The 20,506-nt window shown below is 34.8% G+C and overlaps 1 protein-coding gene across 2 annotated transcripts in view; it reads right to left on the bottom strand.

The window, feature by feature from the left end:
• EPYC (epiphycan) overlaps positions 1–20,159 on the bottom strand; it is a 40,693-nt gene extending 20,534 nt beyond the window's left edge. The window contains exons 1-2 of one of the 2 annotated variants that reach the window (XM_028532933.2): positions 20,085–20,159; positions 17,588–17,765 (exon numbers count right to left, since the gene is read on the bottom strand). In XM_028532933.2, coding sequence (XP_028388734.1) covers positions 17,588–17,752 — 165 coding nt within the window. In that variant the 5' untranslated portion in view covers positions 17,753–17,765; positions 20,085–20,159. Of the gene's footprint in view, positions 1–17,587; positions 17,766–19,428; positions 19,454–20,084 lie in introns of those variants that run through there. The other variant, XM_036018585.1, reaches the window with a different exon arrangement.
• Positions 20,160–20,506: the final 347 nt, after the last annotated feature.

Below are 20,506 nucleotides of genomic sequence, written 5' to 3'. Positions count from 1 at the left end.
TTTAAAAACCCCCTAAACTTTCTTTTGTCAGTGCACATTTCTGTGTCCCTCTCTGTGCTTCTGCAGTCTCTTCCTCTCAGCCCCTCCTGCACTGTAGTATAGCACTTCCACCACTTTTCTGCCTCTCCAAGCCTAGTAGACAGGATACTCTCAGTTATGTCATATGTCTTTATATGCAAATTCTATAGCATAATATATAATCAACAAGTACTTATTGAATATGGTACAAAAAATATGCTTGTCCAAAATATATCTAATGCACAGGTGTATGCTTAAATTTTAGAGACTTTGCTGAAGAATCAATGAATGTGTTAATGCTTACTTTAACACATTTAATGCATTAAAGCAAACCAAAAGCAAATCCTACTCTGTTTGGTGCATTGGGAAGCCATACATGGAGATATCATGGCCATAAATCTCCACTTCAGAAGACTGGGCACACTTCCTTAAACAGACATACGGGCTCCATCTGCAGGGTCAGAACAAGGCAACTTCAGAAGGAATGGATTTTTAGAAAGACCAAAAGGAGGCTCTGGGAAGAGCGGAAATTGAGACAGATGTTTCATGGAATGGAGGCAGCCTAAAGGGAGAAACACATTCCAGACACGTTGCCTTGAATCTTTGGCTTTATAGGAAAAATGTTTGCACATATTTTTTACACATAATTGTTTTTCCACTGATCTGATGTGAAGCTGTAAGATCTCACTTGCCATTCACTTGCCATATAAAGAGGCAAAACAGCTTTTGTGTTTATCAGACACTGTTTGTTCATGCTTACTTGCTGTTAAAATGGGAATGTTGAACAACTTTTAAGACCAAGGAAAAGGAATGCCTTTTGGTTTAGCAGAGTAGTACAACTCTAACCTCGAAGTACTATGCCTGGGGAGATTTTGCATTGCAGACACATTTATTGTCACTACTGAATAGAAGTGATTTAGGTTTCTGTCTTTTTTTCCTCTCTTACCAATGTTCATAACATGATATGGAGATGGGAGGAAATGCATGCAAAGAAGTGAGGCCAGGGAAACATGCCTTCCTGGGTCTCCATGTGTCAGACTTTTACATGTATGCTACAGAAACTTAAACTTAGGAATAAACATAAATAGCCAGAAAACATCCCTACTTCTACTTCTCAAGCTGTAATCAGTAACACTCAAATGCAAATACATAATTGAGCCTCTGATATAAATATCCATTTTTTCTTAGTTTATCTCCACTTTTTTTATACCTCCTGTTTTACTCTGACCTACTTCTTACTGAATTGACTTTTTAATTTGTTCAGACCAAATTAATGAATAGAAGGGTGAACTAGGTAAATGTTGTTTTAAGAGGCCAAAATTTGTGATTATTTTTTAAGCAACAAGATAACTGATACAGATTTTTATGTTATATATGTGAATATTTGATTAATATGTACATCCCTATGAATGTAGATATACATCTTATAGTTGCTTCTTTTTCATCATTATATTCCCAACTTCTACACAGGTATGTCTAGCAATTAGTAGGCTGATAAGTATTGTTGAATCAGTACATGTAAACAAAGATAATTTTTGATACTCTAAGGGTTGATTTGGAAGGCAGCTGTGCTAACCACTATACCACTAACACTGTGGTGACTTTGAGGGTTGCTTTGAATACTAGGGTAATAAAGTATTTTACCATAAGTGCATGAGAGAGCAGGTGTGAAAAGAGATTAGTTATGGCTCAGACATATTCATGTGCGCCAGTGGATCTTCATCATAGGTGCAAACATGCTGTGAAGGGAAACTAAAGGAGGTGTTTTTTGACATCTTTAGATGAAACTGGTTTTGAGTCTACTATTGATCCAAGGATATTGGTTAGGTATGGTCTGTATTTTAGGGAGAGGTGGAATTATATGCCTAGAGTCAGAGCCACTCCATTGCACGACCCTGAGATGTATTATTCATTTGGCATTCTCTGTGAATGGTGTTCCCTGGATTTATAGAATGGAATGATCCTGCTGAGTGCATGTAAACTCTTAAGAGATCAACTAATGCTGACACCAAGGTTTCCCTTAGCTTTCTTCCTGTCCTCTTTGCCTCAGCTACAATTCCTACAACTTGACTTAACACATCAATTTAGGCAGAGATGGGAAATTTTGATTACTTCTTTCTTTGCTTGTATGTACAATTTGGGAATAAAGACAATCCAGTAAATCCCTAAGGAAAAAGAAAGTGAAAGCATACATACACAAACATTGTAGCTGACTTATTGATATTCATTGAAAAATAAAGATATAATTATTTTACTAGAATAAGAAAAAATGCAGATTTTAGCAAATAAAACAAGGTCAAGGACAGAATCACAGGAAGGTTCTTCCCCAAAGAAATCAAATTTAGGTTGTTCTCATAATGCAAAACTGACTTTAAAAATGCACAGTGAGAAGAGACCATTTTTCCCAAGCCCTTGGGCTCAGCTTGTCTCCTGACTCTCAGTGATGCCAGTGCAGCTAAATGAAGAAAAAGCAAACTGAAGAAGATGGCAACCTATGAAAATTCAGTTTGGGGAAAGCGTGTGTTTTTGTGGCTAATGTTGTTTGTTGGGGAGAACTATTACATTTGTTGAACACAAATAATACAACCACTAAAGAGATCATCTCTGAGGTAGAGAAAAGAGATCTTCCTTGATCTCATCATGAGTTAGCTGAACATAATTGTTATGGATTGAATATTCACTATATAAGAGAAACTGCTATGCTTTTTCCATTAATTCTAATGTCACTCTCAGAACAATTATGTAGAGGTGCAATAATTGTGTATGTTTGGCAGGTATGTAAGTGGAAGATGAGAGGTAGAAGAACTAAGTAAATTGCCTGAGGTCACACAGCTTCTAAGTAGTTAAGACAATTTGAAGTCAATCAGTCTTGCCACAGGACTGCTTCACTTCCTTAACTTTGATTCTGTACTAAGCCAAATAAAATTCTTCTGAATAATCTAGCTTTTTAGGCACCTTCATTTTGAGAAAGAGGACTTCTAGATAGGAAAAGTGAGTGTTATCATTACTGGGAAATTACTATTCTCATTATACACTCATAAATGGGCTTTTTTGTTTATATTTTAAGCCTCATGTGATTTTTGATAGGGATCATTCATCAGCCTCTAGTCTGATCTGGTCATAATTGATTATGTATGAACTTGAAGACTGAACTTGAAGGCTGAAGACCATATCAAGGACATGTAGCCCTGTGGGAGCACTTGACAGTAATCTATCTTCCCCTGAAGGTGACAAGTATGAAAATATCATGTAATATTAATGTAGATGGGCTGTAAATTTTAAGCAGCATTTATTATAATTTTCTCTCACTTTTATGAGAAATAAGTACTATGTCAGAATAAAACTTTAGCCTAGTTAAACATGATGGCTGAGACAAGTCCATATATTCATCAAACTGTTTCATGCATTTCCTGGATATTCAGCTAAAATGTATTTTCCATTTTCTTTGAATCTAGATTGGGTCATGTGGCTAGTTCTGGCCAATGGAAAGGGAAAAGAATTAACGTGCCGCATATGGTCCCAATCAGTAAAAAGCAATTGCACTTTCTACATGTTCTATTCTTTCCCTCAACCTGTCAAAGAAGATGCCACTATAAACTCGACTTCCTAAAGTAAAAATGGTGAACTCCTAGCATAAAAGACATGTGAATCCTTGAATAACTACTTGGAGGATAGTCAACCTGCTGCCCTGCACCAGACAGTCTTGTCAGCCAGATATAAACTTCTCCTGTGCTCAGCCATTGGGATTTTGGTGTTGTTGGTTATAGTCGCTAATGTAATTTGACCTAATATAAACCTTTTCAATGTTTGTGTTCTTTTCCATTTTCTAATTATAGGGAGGGGACAATGTTTAACATTTGATGGGTTAATTTACCTTGTACATGTCATTAACTTTAAGAAAAAATAAATGTACATTTTTTGTCTTCCCTATTATGATTTCTCTTTTACAAATAATTGTTTTTTGATCTTGGTTCCTTGGTTTAGTACTTCCTGAAATATTATACTACTAAATTTGAGGAAATTCACTGTATTTGGACTTCTTAATTTTTAAAATCTCAGTATTTAATTAACTTGATTAAATAAAAATGAATGAATTTATATAATTAATAAATGTCTTCAGGTCAAATTCCAAAATTAGTGGTTTTTTGTTTAAATCAAAATTATATAAAGTAACAGCATTTGATATTAACTGGCTAGAATATTGCATAAGTATTTATGAAAAGGTATACATGTTTTTTTAGTTTTTTAAGATATATATTCTGATAATTTTAAATGGTAATGCTTCTTTGTATTTAATGTAATGTTTAAGGGAAAAATTCAATGGAAAAGTAATGAGCTGATGAAAGCTTTAATTTAATCCTACTCTCTAGTCTGTTTCTTCTGCAACCTCAGCACCTTTTTGCTGTCATTCACATGTTTCTTTTCTTTGCTGTTGTTGTTGCCAGAAAATGATAACATTCTATTTTTAACCATCAGAAAGATTTATCCATTTGTTCATGGCTCCTATCAGCATCCCCTTAGGCTCCAGAAACATGATAGGTTTCTAATATCTAGTTCTCACAAATGTATCATCCAGTCCTAATTGAATGTTCCCAAATAATATTGGTAGGAAACTTTGGAAAAAACTTCAGCAACATTATCTAACAGCTAAGCCAGTTCATGTTCCCTTTACCTTTACTGGCCTTGTCCCCCAAGTAATGCTGCCAGAAGGACAATTTAGTGTAGGCTGAAATCAGTAATCTCCTGAGACTGGAATAGGGGAGGGAGTCAATCACAGTAATTGAAATAAAGCAGTTGGACTGAGAAACAAGAAACTTGAACTTTCCAAGCTCTAGCTTTTTATTTTATGATGGAGTAATTTAGTATACTTTTTTTTTAAGTTTTAATCTTTTCTATCCTGACATAAAGCCTTTATTGAGGCACAAATTATAATAAACCACGCCCTTTAATATGTAGAACTTCTCTGCATTAAACTGCCATTCACTGAGGATGATGATGTATATATTATCTTAGGGTATTCTGAATAAAAAAGTGTGCATTTATAGAGGATGTCCCAGGGAGGACCAGCTTATAGCCAATTGTTTTTAAAAGAGCTAATTATTACACTAACATTTTTTTCTACTGCTCAGAATCAGTGATAAAGCCTGGCAAAATGTTACAAATTTAAAAGCCTAACTTTATCTCTTAGAGGTGGAATTACTGTAAACAAATTCAAAAGAAGGTACTCAACCAGAATGCTACCCTGAGCCCTCTTCCTGCCACTGAGACATTGTCTGCAGTTGCAGCACTCTCACTGGGGACCCTAATTATAACCCAAAGAGTGTTGATGACCCTTGAACCCAAGCAAAGGACTCCAGGTAAGTCAGTTAGCTGTATAATAGCACAAGGTAAAGGAGGGGCTAATTTTTAAAGGTCAAAATCTTTAAATTTGTTTCCATCATTTGTTTTGAATCGTTAGCATGAAAGAAATCACCCTGCAAATAGGAGAAGGCTGCTGAATAGTAGTTGATTGTCTATGATCTTCCTTTTTTTCTCTCAACACCAAAACATACTGATCCCCTTAAATTTCCATTCTATATATATTGTAGAGTCCATACAGTTATAGTAGAGAATTTTTTTCTTAAATATCCTGGATTTTATTTCATCTTTCATATTTATGTCTTTAATCAGAGTTTTGATAACTCTAAAGAGAATATACTTATAAAAGTATTTGATCCAGCTGCAATATCTTTTAGATATATTTTCTTTGTTCTCCTCATATGTATTACATGTAAGTAATTATGTTTGCTTACATACCATTTACGTCTTTAAAGACCACATTGAATATGAGCAGAGAGATTGGTGTAACATCATTGCGATTGCCCTTTAGGGCCCCACCATCTGCATCTTATATTATACAATCTGATGGGTGACAACATTACTAAGCAAAAATCCTTGAATGATTTCAATGCCTGTGTGTGTAGACCTTAACAAACATAGCATAAACCTCACTATTCCTAGCAAACTCTAGGCAGGTTTACTGTAAATTGCCTCAAGAATGTTAGAATAAGAAATCTGGAGAATGAAGAAAGATCCAGTGAAAATTAGGCATATTACTGGAGGGCTAGGCAGGACAGCAACAGGCCAAATCCAATCCTGGGTTGGAAATTAGTGTGACAGATTATCCAAGTCAGTTATATGAAAATTTCTAAAATCTTGAACAATGTTATTTTGGAAAATTTGTAATTTGCTGATTTATTTTTATCTGTCTCTATGGATGATGCCACAAGACAAAATATAGAGGACTGTGTTAGAGAGATAGTCTGGGCCAGAAAGAAAAGAGAAGGCATTCATTCAGCACAGAGTTCTAGAGAAGTAAAGGGACCAAAGGGAAAAGCACATCAAACTGGTTAAACAAAAATAGTAAATGACTCACACTGAAAGAACAGCTAAGAGAAGTCAAACACTAAATCTGCATCCCTGTCCCCCCAGAGATTTTGATTTCAATAGTCGGTGTGGCCCAGGCATTAGGATTTTAAAAACTCTATAAGTGATTCAAATATATGGTCAAGGTTGATTGAGAACCAACACACTAGAGGGAAAACTTATTCGGCAGACTAGGATGTTGGAGACAGAAATGCCAATTAAGTCCTGGAACTCTGAAAGGTTAAGTCTTGGCAGGAATATGGTAGAAGGATCATTTGTCATTAGGCTCCCGAGGGCCACAGGCTTCAGAAACATCAACAGCAGTGTCAGTTCAGGAATCTGCTGAGGTTGATTCTTCAGTTGAAAAAACAAAACAAAACAGAACAAAAAACATGGAGAAAAGGGGGAACTCCCTGGGAGGTGAATTTTGTAAATTCCATAGCAGAAAGCAGGGGTAGAAGCCAGTGGGGCACACAGCTTCTAGGCTGGAGAACCCTCCACCCTGGGTGAAAATTCTTGCTCCTAAGAGAGTCTGTCACCTGACACACACAAACTAAATGCACCATTAGGTGCCAGAAACCCAGGGTTGCAGAAAAATGGAATTTAAAGGTATTGGGTATGCAGAAAAAAAAAAAGACAGAAAGAATCTTCAAATAGACCTGGTGTCTGAGCCTGCCACCATAGCATGTTTAAAAACTATGCAAGAAAACAGGAATATCCCAAAAGCTGCCCTAAGATAAAGGCCACATGGTGTCTTAATCCAGTGTTGCTCGTATCCTCAGTGCATCACTGTGAACTAGAGGGTATCATACATCCCCGATTGCTGGGCCCTTATCTAGAGTTTCTGATTCATTAGGTCTGGAGTGGGGTCTGAGAATTTGCATTTTCCTGACAAATTCTGAGGTGATGCAGATGCTGGCAGCTCAGGACCATATTTGGAGAAGAATTCCTCTAATGATGGTAAAGCAGAGCCATCATTTAACTCCTGGTGGGAAATTCCTCCAAATTGTGTTTCAGCTCAAAGATCGCAGACTAAAAACAATGAACATAAGCTGACCAACATCTGGATGAAACTATACCAAGATTCCTTCCATCTTCTGACTTCTCATTTACCACCAAGTCTCTTCTTGGGTCTCTGGCAGCACTCGGTACTGGTTTTGGGACTATACTTTTACCTAGAATAACTACTTTAGGGACTCAGAATTAACTTGTTCTTTAAATTTGATGGGGGTTAGGGTCAATGTTGTGATGATAATATGTGTGCAATTAATGCTTCATTTTCTTTAAATATCAAGGTCACAGGAGACTTGGAAATGAGGTAATAACAATTTATGTGCCTCTGACGGGAGTACATCTGTATCTGGAAAAGTCCACTCAGGCTGCAGTTATTGAAAGAATCCAGCTTGAACCAGGCACTAAGAATCCTTCTAGGTGAGACAAAGCAAAGGAAATGGGGAGGGGTGTTTTGGACCGCATATTCTTTGGGCTTTTAAATCACAAGGTGAGCAATCCTGAATTTTTACTGCAATCTCTTTAGATTTAAACAAGTTTAGATTTTAACTTGCAAAAAGTGTTTATCTGTAGTCTTCTATTTTTCCTTAAAAACTTCATGGAAGTAAGGGAGGTGCATATAAATGTGTCATCCTTGTATTTCTAGAATTGTATTATTGAAGTATAGTTACTTAGCATTTAATTTTTATCAGAGAATGTCTCATAAGCTCTGTCATTAGATAATGTGGTTTAATGTAATTTCAGTTAGCACATGGAGCTGAGAGTGAAATGTCAATCTCAGGTAGAGAGAGGCCTTTGAGACACATTCACTGATGCTGTCAGATCCATTTCAGAGCCTCCCAGGGTCAAATCTACAGATTGCCAGAGGATATCGCAGAGTAGCGGTTGGCATGGGGGTGGGTCTCAGCAAGGTGCGAGCATAACTGTCCAATAAACAGGCTGATTTTCTCTCTTGAAGGTGAGAGCTATACTGAACGTAATGGTTAAGCCTAATGGCCTGAGAAACCACGCTCCTGGAGGGTGGGTTCATCCTCTGTTGGCTCCTTTACTTACCTTTGCTGGGGAGCAAGAATGACTAGGGTGATTGGTATGTGGAAGAAGAAACTAGGCCTGGGTGGTTCATCTTTCCTTTGGGGGGAATTGTCTGCCTTTTGAGGGCACACATTCTCTTTTGCCCCTCCATACATGCACTGAGATTTGCTAACTCAAGCCCTGTTTTGAGGCCTGTGGTTGATCGACCTTGGGTATTTGGATGCCCTAGTCTATTTTGGGGGTTTTGTATTAGCAAGGTCATTATTGCTTCACACCTAAGTCATACATTTTGATCTATATTTTCTCAGTAATAAGGAGGGTATTTTGAACTCATTTGTCTGAGTTCCATTTCTATCTCTCAAATGACTCTGAAGTTATGTAGCATATAGGAGAAGCATGTGTTGGGTCCCTTAAAACCTAGCATGTTGCCTAGAAAACCTTTAATATTATTTATGTATGTGTGTATCATAATACAAAGTAGGTGCACTTTCATATATGTACCTGACTCTTGGTTTCATATTATGTTCCCAATTCTTATTTCTATCTTGCTTCACTTTCTTAATTTATATTTTCACAGCATAATGTAGCATAACAAATAATAAATAATACAAGGTGTAATATGGAGAATATAAAACAATGGACTCTATATCACATATTTTATACAGTGAGATATTATTGTAAATTGATATTTTATCTCTATATATTTATATTTATTTTATATATTTATATGTCTATTTTTGTACACAGTGTAGCACTTATTCATATGTAAGGAGCTTTAAGGCTCATGTAAGGAGCCTTAAATATTGTTCAGAAAAGGTGGTGGATAAACATAAGTTAAATAATTTATATCTCAGATTTGCTATCAGGACTGTGACTGATGGCAGATTTGGGGACATAATTTCTTGGCATATGTATGTATGTATGTATTTTGGGACATAGAAACCTTATGTCCCACTAGATAACTACAGATCTTGTTTATATTTATTTTGTTTTAACTTCCTCCATTGCATTGAAATAGTGTGTCTATAAGATGACTAAACTGGGCACTACTGACGAACAAGGAGGGACTTGATCTAATTCACCAGCCCCTGTTCCTGGCTCTCAGCAAAAGATTAGTAAGTACGTCTAGAGTGAACCCATGCCCAACTGAGCCAGCCTTCACTACAGCTCAAACCCCATCCCTTCCTCAAAGACTTCCTGGTCACCAGTGGATACACTTCCATGGCTATTGACTGAATAAGTGATTTGATAGTAAAGATAACATTTATTAAACATTTGCTATGTGCCAGGCTATAAGTTGAACAGTTAACAAGTTTCTTATTTAATTTTCACTAGGTATCTTGTAAGTAGGAAGCTGAAGTTCAGAGGGATTTTGCTACTGTCCAAGGCCACAGTTTCTATGAGGGACTTAGGACTCATACAAAGGGAGTCTGACTCCAAAGCCCATTTCACTCAACAGTGTGAAAAACCACCTTCCACGTACAGAATGGCTGCGCACATGGGCAACACTCAAAGCCGGTGGTTTCTTTCACCATCTTCACAGTGTATGTGTTAAAGTTTCAGGTGCACAGGCCAAGCCAGACTGGGAAGAAACTGTTCTTGCCTATTTATTTACTTAGTTTAGGAACCCCCCTGTGCCAGTAAATTCCTAATCAGCAAGTGCAGTCCTTCAGCAGACAATATTTAAATTATAAATCTGTCTCTCTTTTTTTAAAGTATTGGAAATGCAGAATGTTTTTTACTCTGAATGATCACTATACCATAGAGTAAGTTTTTTGTTCAACAAAACAGAATTTTAAACTCATCCTTCTCCCAAATTGTCCCACTAGTCAATAATCTTGAAGCTATTCTGTGTTGTTACCATTATGTCAATGATTGGTTCCCAAACATATTATAAGTCTTTGAGCTGGGGTTACTAAAAAATGTCCTTATGGGTTCACACACTGGCATGTAAATATGTTAAGCCCAATGGAATTCTGTTTTAAACCTAAGTCTAGTGCTCAAGTTGATTTAAGTGATCATATTAATTATCCAAAAAATGTGCACATGAACACTGGCAATGAAAGCTGTATCTCATTTTCTATTTTATCTTGAAAATGGATGAGGACGAAATGTGTTTGGCAAAGATTGTTCAATCCCCACATTTCTGACAAAGCAGCTTTCAGTTCAGAGGGATCGCCTTACCTCCCTCTCCCTTAAATACTTTGACAGCTAAGAGAGTTGCTTAGATATTATGTTCATTGTAATCACTTGAAAATTCTTGTTTTTTCTGATTCTTAATAATCAAATTACTTAATTTCAAAGAAAAGAAACCTTAATATTGGACACAGAAAACAAAAATTAAAGATTAAAGAGAAGAAGAAGGAAAATAATGGAGGCTTTCAGTGCCAAAATCTCTCTGGTTTGGCATTAACAGAATCTGGTTTAAATTTTACTCTGAAACTTAGTAGCTGAATAACCTTGGGCAAAATTCTGATCCTCAGTTTCTCATAGAATAGTAAGAGTAATAATGATGATCATGTCTTATTTTAAGGGATAGTTAAGAGAATTAACTTAGGTTTGTGGTCTCATAAATAATTATAATACAAATACAAACACAAAAGTCACTGGCAAATACTATCAGAATTCTTTTATTTTTTCCTGCTGATCTTACAAAATTGTATAGTTTTGGTCCTTCATTTCTTTTAAGGTTTTCAAATAGCTTAAACTAAGAATCTAATGGTTCACCGCTGACTTTAAGCATATGGAAAGTCAATCAGACAGCCATACTGAAAGCTCGCCAGCACCATTCTTCCCTCCTGCCCTCCACAGCATCTTCAGTGAAGACAAATGAAGACAAACACTGCTTTTTCCCCACTATACCCTGAAAATAATATCTAATACAGGTTGACTGAAACTTTAACAAGTAATTTGAACAAGTTACTTCCTCTAATTTGAGATGTTTTGTATGCAAACCGTATGTTTAAACCTTTGAAATATATTGTATAAATTGTCCAAAGTGAAGCATCATTCTAAGTATAAAAAGAAAAAATAAATAGTAGAATAGTACTAATTTGGCCTTTTTTTTTTCAGAAAATACATGCATAATGTTTTAAACAAGCCATCCAATAGCATTAAAAGTTCTATACCAATTTATTATATTTAGATAACCTAATTTTAATATCTTTCTTTTATATCATCATCTAAACTAGATATTAACTACTATAAGTCATCCAAAACTAGTTGGATTCTACTTAAGAAATTTCAGATGTTACAGGGCATCAACACATATCACAAAATAATTTTGCTCGGCACCGTGTCATCCTGATGACAAGAGAAAGGAAACCATTGCTCAATGGTTAATTGACACAGCTGCCATCACTGAGTTCTCTCCTATTTCTACAACTCCACTAAATTTAATTTTAATTAATTTGATGAAGCCTGTAGCTTCTTCTCCTATTAGTGCTGTTTTTAAAGCTGAATTTATTTATCTCAATGGAAGTTTTCTTTATAAGGATGGTTTTAATCAATCCATCTATTAGTTCTCCCTATGAAAGAAAAAATGGCCTTAATTTTAAAATCAATAGTGAGTTATAGAAAAGAAAGCAAACTTCATTCAAGAAATTTCCTATTAGTCAATTATTACTAATGCTTTTTATTAGCTGTGTTTATTTATGAATGCATACCCTATCTCATTCCATACCTACTTCAAACATTTATCTGAGGAGATGAAGGTCACAGGAGAAGAAAGTTGAGGGAAGTAACATGAAAAGGGAGGAATGAGGTGAAAATTAAGCTCCAGGGTTCTGAGCAAAATGACAACCACACTGAGTTACCAGATATAGAACACAAAAAATAAAAAGAAAAATCCCTTAAAAGTTGTAGCCTACTGTGACACTGAGGGCTGAGAGAAAACCGTCTTCCACATCCTCATGAAGGGCATTGTGTACTGTCATTGAAAATGCCCTCCTCACCCCCCTACAGCAAACACAGTCAAATATGCTTTATGTACTCTGTAGCATAACATTCCTGATGTTTCTCGAAGATTCAAAGACATTGCATGTGCAATTAAGGAAAAGTAATTAGATAAGACTAAAGTGATATAGCAGGTCAGCAGAAGTCTAATTGTCTTAATGGAGTCAAGGACATTTTACCAGGGAATAGAAGTTTAATTCCTTCAGCAGAGTCATTGAGAACTTTTCTGAGTAAAGAAATTATTAATGGGCAGGGATAATGTTTTTCTCAAGCAACCAATGAGAAGTGAGCAATCAATAACCACCAAACTGTACCATGAAAATGGAAGCACCAAATACCTACCTTGGTCAAAAACACAATCTATAAGCCACTCAAAGAACATTAAATTTTAAGCTGTGTAGTTTTCTGATGAACTCTTTAAGGATAATAGCAAAATGTTCCTCTGGATCCTTCCTCAGCAACCAGGTATGTGATATACACAGGATGGGGCAAAATTTGGTTTCCAGGGGTGAGTATTGAAAATAATATAATAATTAATAAATAATAATACAAGAATAAACTGTGTCTCATGTACTCACAACCATAAGCCTACTTTCACCTCACCTTTTATATATGCTATTATATATGTAAGTATAATAAAATAATGTATATTTATGCTATTGCCTATAACTTAGATATATGTTGGAGAATGCCTATTTACAATTATTCTTTGAAGTAATGAATATTAAGTTATCCTTTTTTATGGTAATTAGATAACAGTCAGTTGTCTATAAAGGTTACTTCTATCTTACATTATTTACCTATAAAAGAATGGTTTTCTTTCTCTTTTAGGAGTGCTGGAGTTAAAACCAGTACCAAGTCAAAAGGACAGTTTGGAAATGGTAGAAAATGGAGGGAAGTAATAAAATAGTTTACTAACCTGCTGAAGTTTATTTCCTGATATGAGAAGATAACATCAGAATGATTATATACCTGTGCAATCTTAATCAAGTTACTAACCTGCTCTTTGTCTCAATATCTTCATCTATTCATTGGGAATAATGACAGCACTTCATAGCTTTGTTGCGAGAAATACAGGAGATAATACACGCAAAATGCCTAGAGCAGCCTCTGGCACATAACAAGTGCTCAATCAGGGTTAACTGTTATTCATCAGGAAGCAAAAAATCTATATTGAGTCTTATGGCTTATAATCACATCCTATTCATACCATTAAAGTAAAATAAAAGCTCAGTAAAAATTGCAACATTTTTATGTCACAAGAACAAAGGTACCCATTGGGTAGTATAAAGCATTATGATAGAATTGCTGGGCCTCAAATCTGTTCCTGACATAGAACCCAGCAGGTCCTGGGTATTCTAGGTTATCAGCAATCACATGTCATCAGTCTGGAATACTATTATTGCACACGATTTTCAAAAAAAGAAATGTTTTCATGACCCTTTTCCAACCACTGAAGAGGTAATAAAGTATACCACCACTAGTGAAAATCAGTAAAGCTCTATGGAGATTCTAAACCCGAGGTTCAAGGGATGGTTTAGCTCATTGACCAGATAAACCACTGGACTCACAAATGCAAGCCTTACAGCAGTAAATTCAAGTTTGGTTTTCAGAAAAAAAATGTTTATTTATTACATATTTAATTAGTTTTCTGTTGCTACATAATAAATTCCATAAACTGGGCAACTTAAAACTACGCTCATTTTTTAACTCACAGTTTCTGTGGGTCAGAAACCCAGTGCTGGCCTTACTGGGCTCTCTTTTCAAGGTCTCACAAGGTCAAAATTAAGGTGGTGGCTGGGTCTGTAACTTCATGTGGAGCTTGGGGTTTCTTGTATCTGTAGGCCTGAGGTCCTTTAAGCTTGCTAGCTATCAGCTTCCATCAACATCTGGAGACTTCTGCATTCCTTGCTATGTGGGTGCATCTATATTCACAGCCAGCAATAGTTTCCCTTGAACTGAATTTCTCTCATGCTTCGAATTTTGTCCTTAACTTTAAGACATTGATTTAAAGGACTCATGAATGTAGGCCAGGCTGACCAAGATAATTTCCTAAATTATACAGCAGAACCTAATTGCAAGAGTAATAGCTAAATAAATTCATGATGTCAAGAATTACAGAGGGCAAGGCTACACCAGGGAATGGGCCACTTAGGGGACATCTTAGAATTCTGCCTATCATATAAGTCAAAAGCCTTAATGGTTAACAATTCAAAGCCTAGACCAAAAGGTCTATTTTATTGGCCCAAGATGTCAAGTGTTAGAATGCATCAGAAAGAAACCGGCATTTGAAAGCATTGTTTGGTTATCTCATACATTTACAATTTTAGAATATAAATTGTCTTTTCTATAGGCAGAACCATAGTCTTGGCATTGAGGACAAAAAATGAAGAATCGGATCCCACCATTTTCCATGTGCTTTATTTACCATCAATTTTTTCATCAACTGTATCCAATATGGGTGTATTACCAATGTTCATTCAAAAAGTGTCACATAGGATCAAGAACTTGTGGAACAACTGCCCTTAATTTTATAGGTTAGATAAATAATATTACCATGAGTAACCAGAATATGAACTTCCAAGACTGCATTCAAGAAATTAGTGTCATGAGTAACTATATTATAAAATCCATTTACATGGCTGGGTCTATTGGCTTTATTTCTTATCTTCCCATGAGGAATTTTATATATATAAATTATAATTATATATATAAATTATATGTGTATTTATATATACAGATATATATCAGTTCTTTATCTGTAAAGCAATTTCTATTGATAATTTATAAATATCTAAGCTAAAGTTCTTTGGAATTTTGTTCCTCATGTCATCTTATTTATCATATTGTTTTTAGAATTTTTTTATAGGTGATGGCTGAATGGGTTGATTGATTTCTGCTATTGGACAAACCTTGTATTTTTAAAAATTATATATAGTTTATGTCTTCAAATGTGTTATGTTATCATAGCCATATATATATATGTATATCCATATATCATCTATGAATTGGTTTTCTTTTATTAATATCTTAAATTCGTGTGGCATTTTTTCTTTTTTTATTATTTATTTCTATTACCATTTAGCCCCCTTTTTTTCTATTACCTCTTATCCCCCTCCCTCCCTGCAATCACCACACTGTTGTCCATTTCTATGAGTCTTTTTTCCTTTTTGCTCAATCTCTCCACCCCTACCCTTCCCACCTTAGCTGTCATCCACCTATGAGTCTGTCTCTATTTTGCTTGTTAGTTCAATTTGTTCATTAGATTCCACATATTTTATAATGTGACTTTACCACAAAAAATTTTAAATCAGGGATGATTATATATTTCATCAACCACAAGGACAATCAGTGGCTCTCTGGAGCCCTCAGTTGTTAGAATTCTGAGTTGAGTTAGGCCCGTGTGAAAATCAGGGATGTTTGCATGGCGAAAGGGCTGGTGTATGTAAGGGTATGATGCCACATATTTGGCATCTTGAAGGAAGGTTGTTACTACAGAATAAAAGAACCCTGAGGAAAGGTTGTATACTAAATCACCATTATATAGATATATTTATTAGCTTAAATTTTTTGTGACAGGAAGAGTTTCAAAATCTCTTAAGAGTGTCTAGGGTGTCCTGAACAGCAAAAGGCATCCTGATGCAAGGAATGGCTTTAAAGGAGTCTGCAGATAAAGCTCACTGACATCACAATTCTGCCTAAGGCAACCTTGGTTTCAAGCAGTATTTCTTCTATTGTACATTTGGTCTTCTGAAGGGAATGTACAGCCCTTGAATCCACTCTCCAGCCCAACTCAAAGTAGAAGATTCACCTATGGTACTCACCAAACCTCTTTGGTCTTAAATAGTTTTGGGATAAGTGATAGATAAGTTTACATTAAAATATTTAATTTGCTAGATAGTTACAGATATGTATTGATTTTTAAATAAATTTATGAAAGATGGAAAAAAGGAGCAGAGTAGGTAAGTTAAGCCTAAAAAGTTTTCTTCTTCTACTCTATATTAATGCATTAAGTTAAAGATATAAAGATCATAGTCAGCAAGATTAGTTATTGACTATAAATTCTCAACAGAAATTTTCTTAACATAACAAAGTCATACAGGGAAGTGAATCAAAGAGTAAATATTAATAAAGCCTTAGAAAATAGAGTCATATCCAATATGCAGAAGAAAAGTGATCTACTGTCAAACCTAAAACTTTACTGAAAAGTGGGACAGAGACAGAGAGGGTGTGAGTGGTACAAGAAAATGAAGACAAATGAGATAGGGAAGAAAAATAGGGTAAGGAGAGAAAACTTGTGAAAACCATTGTATTGTGAAATTCTGATTCTTATATTCCACAAGTCAAAAAAAGCAATAAGCATGTCTATTTATATCTTAATAATGGTATATCTAAGTTATATACAGTTTAAATATATACTTTTGTCTGAATGTTTCATTTTCCTAGTTATCAAAAGCAGTTATTCTAAGAAGACTTACACTTGAACCACTGCACAAAATATGTTATGATCCTGTAAAGATGATGCAATTTCCCTTTTATTATCCTTAATTAGTTTTTGTCAATGTTGTACATTAATTATACTCTAGCATTTCAAGGTCTGTTTGTTTTCTGATTCAGAAAAATTAAGCTGTATTCTTTAGTTATGTAAAAAGCCTAGCATTTAATTAGGACCTGTCTGGTCAGATTTATCAGCTGTGGGCTGGAACCTTGCCAACGCCTGTGTCACTGTGGAGACAGAAGCAGTCCTTTAGGAGGGCACATTTGCTCCTGGAGTGTGGTCATGGCCCAAACCACTGTTTTTTCCCCTAAATTCTTTTTATTTCCTAACTTATTATAACCTCACAATTTTTTCCTTTACCACAAGCTTCCCAAAGTTCTTTATCATTGCATATATATTATTTTTACTTTTCCTTCCTGGCTACCGCTTTTTTCTCTAACTTGATAAAAACACTTTTTTTCTCCCAATTTTATGAGAAGATATAAAGGAAACAGAGCAAGCTTCAAGAAAGCACGAGAGTGTTTCAATGTTCATCTCCAACAGATTGAATGTTCTGGAGAAAAAGTTCATATGAAATTGTTAAGACAGAATATCTCAATTTATAAATAAATAAAAATAGTTTGAAGAGACAGTCCCCAATAATTCCTCATACAATACTTTTAAAAGTACCTCAGCTTGACCAATAGGTATGTTTTCATAGTTGTATAGATTATCCAGGTCTTCCAAGGTGGCATCATAAGATTCTGAGTCATAGCTGATGGTCTCTAAAGTTGGAGCAGGCACAGCAGCATCGAAGATGACAAGTCCCAGAACAAGTCTTGCTAGTGCTTTCATTTTGCAAACTCTCCTAGTCATAAAATATTAAAATGCATAAATATTTAATTGATGATAACTTATAAATAGTTGACACTGAACAGGAATGATAGATAAATCAATGTTAACGCTGATGAACGCTAGCTGGTAGTTTTTTACATCAATAATTTATAAACATAATACAAGAAGTTATGTAGCTTCTGGTGACTATTGATATCAGATGTTCAAATTAATGCACAAACCTATCCATGTTTTCATAGTAGATATGGTAATTACAGTGAAGTTGATTTTACTTTATAGAGAAACATGGGGAAAATGGGATGCAGAAAGATTGTGATATACTTATTCACAAAAGCTTCTACATTGCTAGATACTAAGATTGTTTCATCAGCTCTGGAATGTAGGGATGATGATGATGATGGGGATGATTATGGGGATGATGGGGATGATGACCACTGTGACTGTCACACTGTTTTACTGCTGAGAAAACCAAGACAGAGTTGCTCATACACAAGGACTCATAACCGTTTCTTGTACACTTAAGCCTAGGGTCTTTACAGACAAAATAACAAAGACTTTTTTATTTTTATTTCTCTGTTGCCTCTAGGTATTGTTAAAATATAGATCATTTAGTTTGTACATGCATTAGCATTTCATGCATTATTTTTCAAAACTTGTTCTAAACTAAATGGAGAAAACAGAAAGTTATTTGTCTTCAGTCCTCAGTGTTGTATTTCAATTCTTAATAGCTATTTAAGTTGTAAACTCAGAATCAATAGAATACATGTGTGACAGGCATTATTTGGCAAGAGCCTTTAGAGGAAGGTTTGTACACATACAGTACTGAAGAAATCTTTGATTTTGTAATACTTTAATAAGCACAATCTTTATTTTCCATGATAACCATGCATTTTGGGATTTAATTAAGGTCTTATCATTTTAATTATTGTAGTTCTATATGCACTCCTTTGAATACATTTTAATTTCTAATAAAAAACTCTCATGTTTAATTTCAAAGATTTAAGTTAGGCCTATCAGAAATGTTACCCAGTGATTATTTATTGAGGAAGCAAATTATTTGTAAACTTTTTAAATCAAAGATGTCTAATTATAAAGGTTTTGCATTTTGGATACACTTCTTGGGCTTAGTTTAAAAAGAGTACCTATGGTGTGCATGCTTTTGCACACATATAAAAGAGAACTCATGGTAAACATTGCTTATAAACTTGAATGCACTGGCAGACAAGCTGACCTTCAGTTACTTGAAAGGAAGTCTTTATGAAGCAGGTTTAGGCAGAAGGATATGAAATTCCTCTGAGAATAAGAAGCAGTACAAGGGGCTCCTTTTTATCCCTTTCTATGCTTTCTTCAGATAAATTTGTTATTCACACTGGATAAACTAAGCCTCTGTTTTACTTGCCTTTGAAGAGATCTGTGCAGGATTGCAGATTTGGAATTGTTTAATGCAATTACTAACAACGTCTTACTTAATAACATAGTGTGATTTGCAAATCTTCCAGAAGCCATTCTCCCACTTTCAAGTGGGAAGCATTTAAAGTAGCCACTCCTAACCTAAATAAATATATATTTTTCTTGTATATTTCTAGTAACTTGCATTGTTCAAAAAATGCACTTGCTGGTTCTTTTTCTGTTTGTACTCCATATTTGATTATAAATGTCTACATATCAGGGTTTACCTGCATTTGGCATATCCCCTGAAGCTGCCAGCAGTAATGCAGTTTATGTGAATCTTAGAAATATGAAGAACATATATCATGTTTAGTTAAAATACTATGTTCCTTCTCCTGAGTAATTTTATTAGTATTTAAAGTAATATCATTGTTGAAATTTTGGAATTGTTGTTCACTTGACTCCATTTCATGATATCTTGAAAATACATACTTATATAAAACTTCAAAATATATAGCTCAAAAAGACATTCTAAATGCATAATTCTAGTACTCTCAGTATATTTTTCAAATGCCTGAAATCTCATTTTCTTCTTTTGCATAATATTTTAGTCAATAATAGTCAATAGTGCCTGTCTGTACTTGCAAAGAATGTGGCCTGTCAGGGCACTTCATTTAAGAAATGTTTTGGAAACTATTATAATTTTACTGGCACCTGTCATGATTATTAAGATTAACTATTTTGTTGTATGTTATTAATTCCTAAGATAATTTAGAATTTTGAATTTTCCAAGAATAACATAAATGTAACATAGTAAAACTAAGCCAAAGCCTTTGAATCAAAGTTCACCATGAGATATTAAAGCAAGCTGAATTATTTTTAAAGGTTGTCATAATAGAAAAAAGGTCTCTAACCCAAGAAGAAAGCAAGTGTAAAAACTTACCTTTGGCTCCGACTTGCTGAAATGGCACAGAGTGACTGAGGACACAGAGCCAGTGGGGTTTGCCCCTGACCAATGGCTGTGAGCTCTGGTCGTGGGGGGTGGAATGTGTAACACTCAATTTTCTGTTTGGAAAAGCTAACCTTGAGAAATGTTTCTCAGCCTTTAAAAACCTCAAACTACTTTATAGTCACATTGTGTAGTAGAATCCAAATTGCATTATCTATAAAGCTCTTGAAATTATGTTAAAGGAGTTAAAATTGTCAATGTGTCACCTTAAAACTTTTAAATGAAAAAGTTGGTTTTAACGTATCTCATCTATAATAAATTCACCTATTAATAAGTTAAAATGTATGCAGTGATACTATACATGGATATTTCATAAGTATTCTAATAAGAAATACTTTTCCTAAATTTTGCATGTT

The sequence above is a fragment of the Phyllostomus discolor genome, chromosome 2 (genome assembly GCF_004126475.2).
Source record: "Phyllostomus discolor isolate MPI-MPIP mPhyDis1 chromosome 2, mPhyDis1.pri.v3, whole genome shotgun sequence".
In the NCBI taxonomy this organism is placed as follows: Eukaryota; Metazoa; Chordata; class Mammalia; order Chiroptera; family Phyllostomidae; genus Phyllostomus; species Phyllostomus discolor.
Note: the sequence above shows the minus strand (reverse complement) of the source record. Positions and strands in the feature narration are given on the sequence as shown.